This window comes from Dacryopinax primogenitus (genome assembly GCF_000292625.1).
Source record: "Dacryopinax primogenitus strain DJM-731 SS1 chromosome Unknown DACRYscaffold_15, whole genome shotgun sequence".
Classification (NCBI taxonomy): Eukaryota; Fungi; Basidiomycota; class Dacrymycetes; order Dacrymycetales; family Dacrymycetaceae; genus Dacryopinax; species Dacryopinax primogenitus.
Genome location: NW_024467212.1, coordinates 291046 through 294656, shown reverse-complemented (window position 1 = coordinate 294656; position 3611 = coordinate 291046). Strand labels below are relative to the sequence as shown.

General features: G+C 45.3%; 1 protein-coding gene across 1 annotated transcript in view; it reads left to right on the top strand.

Annotated features, from left to right (window-relative positions):
- DACRYDRAFT_17239 (uncharacterized protein) overlaps positions 1 to 1041 on the top strand; it is a gene marked incomplete at both ends in the record, with an annotated part of 3149 nt that extends 2108 nt beyond the window's left edge. Inside the window, 4 exons of the mRNA XM_040771269.1 lie at positions 273 to 442; positions 555 to 598; positions 655 to 795; positions 830 to 1041. Of these exons, the coding sequence (XP_040626455.1) occupies positions 273 to 442; positions 555 to 598; positions 655 to 795; positions 830 to 1041 (567 nt within the window). The remainder of the gene's footprint in view (positions 1 to 272; positions 443 to 554; positions 599 to 654; positions 796 to 829) is intronic.
- Positions 1042 to 3611: the final 2570 nt, after the last annotated feature.

Genomic DNA, 3611 nt, shown 5'->3' with positions numbered 1-3611 from the left:
CTTACTCAGCCTAGTCAGGTGATCAGGTCATATGACCAAGGATGAGGTCATATGAGGTCATGCACAGCCATGCACAGCAGGTCACCTGACCATCCAATCCTTCCAGCAGGTTCCAGCACATGCCAAGGTATACCAGCTACTTCCATGTCATAAAGGCTTAGTCATGTCTCTTGACCAAGCAATGAGCTGGTGCCCTGACAGAGGAGTCACTCAGAATGGCACTGGTGAGTATAGTTATTCATGCATATGAGGTGGCCTAATGGGTTTGATAGCATTCTGGCTGGAGTACCAGTGTGCCAGCAGAACTGATCTACTTGTCAAGTGATGAGGAAGAGCCTCCATATGAGGAGGAGTCGCTGGGAGCTGGGACTGATGAGGATGAGGGGCCAAATTCAGGGTTGGTTGGAGACAGATGCGGACAAGGCCACCCCATAAGTCATAGGTAGACTTTTGGTAGGTTTGTACTGCTGGGCAGTACAGTAGGGCAGTAGTTTGAAGTGCCCAATATGATACCTTTGTGTTTTGTGTTTTCATTGAAGTTAGACTGGTATCAGTATTGGTATTTGTGTGATTGAGAGGTCATCTGACTTGTCTTTTTGTAAGTCCAAATGGTACTTGTAGTAAAGAGAGAGGTGTCTTGATTTTCATTGATAGACTTCAGTAATATGTATGGCAGTGAGGGTTTGACTCCCTCTGCAGGGAACTTCAGAATTGTGGTCCCCTCTGGGGATGACATCAGAGAAAGCAAGAAGTCAAGGGTATTGGCACGTTGGGATATACTGGGGTATTGTGGGGGTATGTTGTTGTTCACCATTATGCAGTATTCCAGTTGGCAGGGTCATCCTCAATGCCAAAACAGTCATGGTATGCTATATTGAGGAAGGCTTGGAAAGCTGGGTCAAGGAAATTGAGGACCAACTTGCAGAGGTGGTAAGGCAGCAGGCAAAACGCTGCAATGGCATACCTTCTGATGCTACCATCAAGTTCAGATATCATGTACGATTTGCATTCATTATGGCAGATGACAACATAGGGGCCTAAATACCAAGGTTGTGTTTTATCATGAAGATCTCCATCATTGTGGCTATTCTGGAGCAGAACAAGAGCTCCAGGCTGAAAATCATAATCACAAATCTGGGAGTGGTATTTGACCCGGAATCTTTGAGCTGAGACTTCTTGCACATGCAGGATGTGTTCATGCATGAGGGCTAGGTTGGTATCTTGTCATAAAAGCTGGCAGGTGTGGTGTTTGAGGAGTTCTGTGGTAGAGAGTGTTGTTTTGACTGGTGGGGACAAAAAGGTGCATTCCACAACATCGAGGGGCATCAATGGGTGGGTCCCATGAGCCATAAAATAGGGACTTAAACCGGTAATGGAGTGTATCGTTATTTGCTCTGCCCAAAATACTGCTGGTGCAAGGGTTGGCCACTTTGTGACTTTGGTGCCCAAAAGATGGACTAAGCTTTCTTGGATGGTGTGGTGGCTTTGTTCCACAATGCCATTAGCATGGGATTTGTAGCCAGATATGCGAATGTGTTTGATGTTGTACTGTGGAGATAATTCAGCCATTGCTTTGACCCACAGCATACCATTGTCAGTAATGATTTTGGTGAGCATACCCCACTGGCAAATCAAGCTATTGAAGAGAAATTCTGCAAGGTTTTTGCCTGTTTCCATTTGAAGCATGGTTCATTCTGGGTAATGTGTAAGTGAACACCGGGCTTGGGCAATATAGCGGTATCCTGCTATGGGGGTGGTAGACACTGGCATGAGCATGGAATTGCAGTATGCCTTGCTGAAAAGCTGTGTGGGTTCCTGGACAACTGGCAGTATGATAATGCAAGTGGTCTGTTGGACCTGACACTGATGGCACGTGCAGACAAACCAGGCAACATTGTTATTCAAAAATGGCCACCAAAAGTGTAGGGATATATGAGCATGGAGGGTGTGTTGACCTTTATGTCCTAGTGTTTCATGGGCAGACCAGAGCACTGCAGCATGCCAGATGAATGGTAGGTAAAGTTTGTGTTTGCCCATGGGATGTCAGCAGTATAAGGAACCATTATTGTCAAGAAAGAAGTTTGTTGCCAATTTAATAAACTTCTTCAGAGCAGACAGAGGGAAATGCAGTGTTTTCAATGTCTTGTGATATTCAATGATGAGGTCAATTTTCTTGTCATAGGCTTGAGTCTTGGGTAGCCATGGCAAAGGGGCTCCTGGTGGGTGCAAAAGCAGTAGAACTGGCAGTATCATTTCTACTGTCATTGGTTCATCTATTTCAATGCTATCTGTAGGGGGTAACTGTGTCGCAAAAGGCAAGACTGGGCTAGAAGGAGGACTTGCAGGTGGCATGGTAAATGGTGATTGCAGAGGAGTGTTGGTGAAATCAGAAGGCACATTGGTAAGGGGAGAACCAGGTGGTTGGGATACTGGGCTCATCAGAGACATCGATGCATGCTGGTATGACAGGAGTTGTGAAGCTACCTGCAGGGCAAAGCAGGGTGTGGTGGACAAGCCAAGCAGGTCATCATCAAAGTCTGGAATGGATTTGTTGGCTGGATTGTGGGTGGTTGCAGGTCACCAGGAGAGGCCATTGGGTGTGACATGTTTTTCTGCTGGTATATGGATGAGGTCAAAGTGAAAAAGTACAATCCAGGCAAGCCAACAGTTAATAGTTGTGTTGGGTTGAATGTCTGGGTTGCGGAGCATGCCTTGGAGGTACTGTGCATCAACCTCCAATGTAAATACATCAAGTCCAATGAGCCAGATGCAGTATGCTTTCAATGTGTGAAAAATGCCGTAGCATTCCAGCTTTGCCTGTGAATACCGGGATTTGCATTAATTCCATGTGATAGATCCAAATCTGGAAGGTTGCTGGCGGCCTTGTTCATACATTTGATACAAGACAAACCCCATGGCAATGTTACTGGAGTCAACGATAACACATCTGCTGCAGTGGTAGTTGATGGGACACAGAACATTATTCTCAGCTGCTTCTTGGGCTGCTGCTTGCAGCATATGTACAGCCACAAGTTCCAGTTCCCCAAAGGTGAATGGTACATCCTTCTTTTTCAAGTTCTCAAGTGGTCATGCATGTTGGGCATAATTGCAAATAAAATTCCTCATGATACTGGCAGTACCAAGGAACAATCAAACTTCCGATATGTTTTTGCAAGGCAATTTCCACTCCAGTAAAATCATTTCTGGTATGGCAATTTGGACCTCTTCAATGGACAATGTAGCACTGGCATGTTCAATATGTGTAAGAATGCAGTTAATGTCTTGTATGTGTTCCCAGATAAATCGATGAATGCTGGGATTAGACATAACTTCATATGAGCTGTCTGCATTGATATAGCATGAAGCAGGGCCTTTGATACCACCATCATCGATAAATGGTGTCATTATATGTGGTATCTCAGGCTCAAGAAGAAACATCACATTATCTCGCATGATACCAGGCATGTTATGTGTGTGTTAGGGCAACACAGGCTGACTGAGTCTGCTCACCTAAGAGTGCCAAGAGTCTAAGCAGGCAACAAGGAAGTGGAGTAGACCTGATGACTAAGACCTATCTACAGTATAGGTACCTGTGGATGATCCTAAGAGAC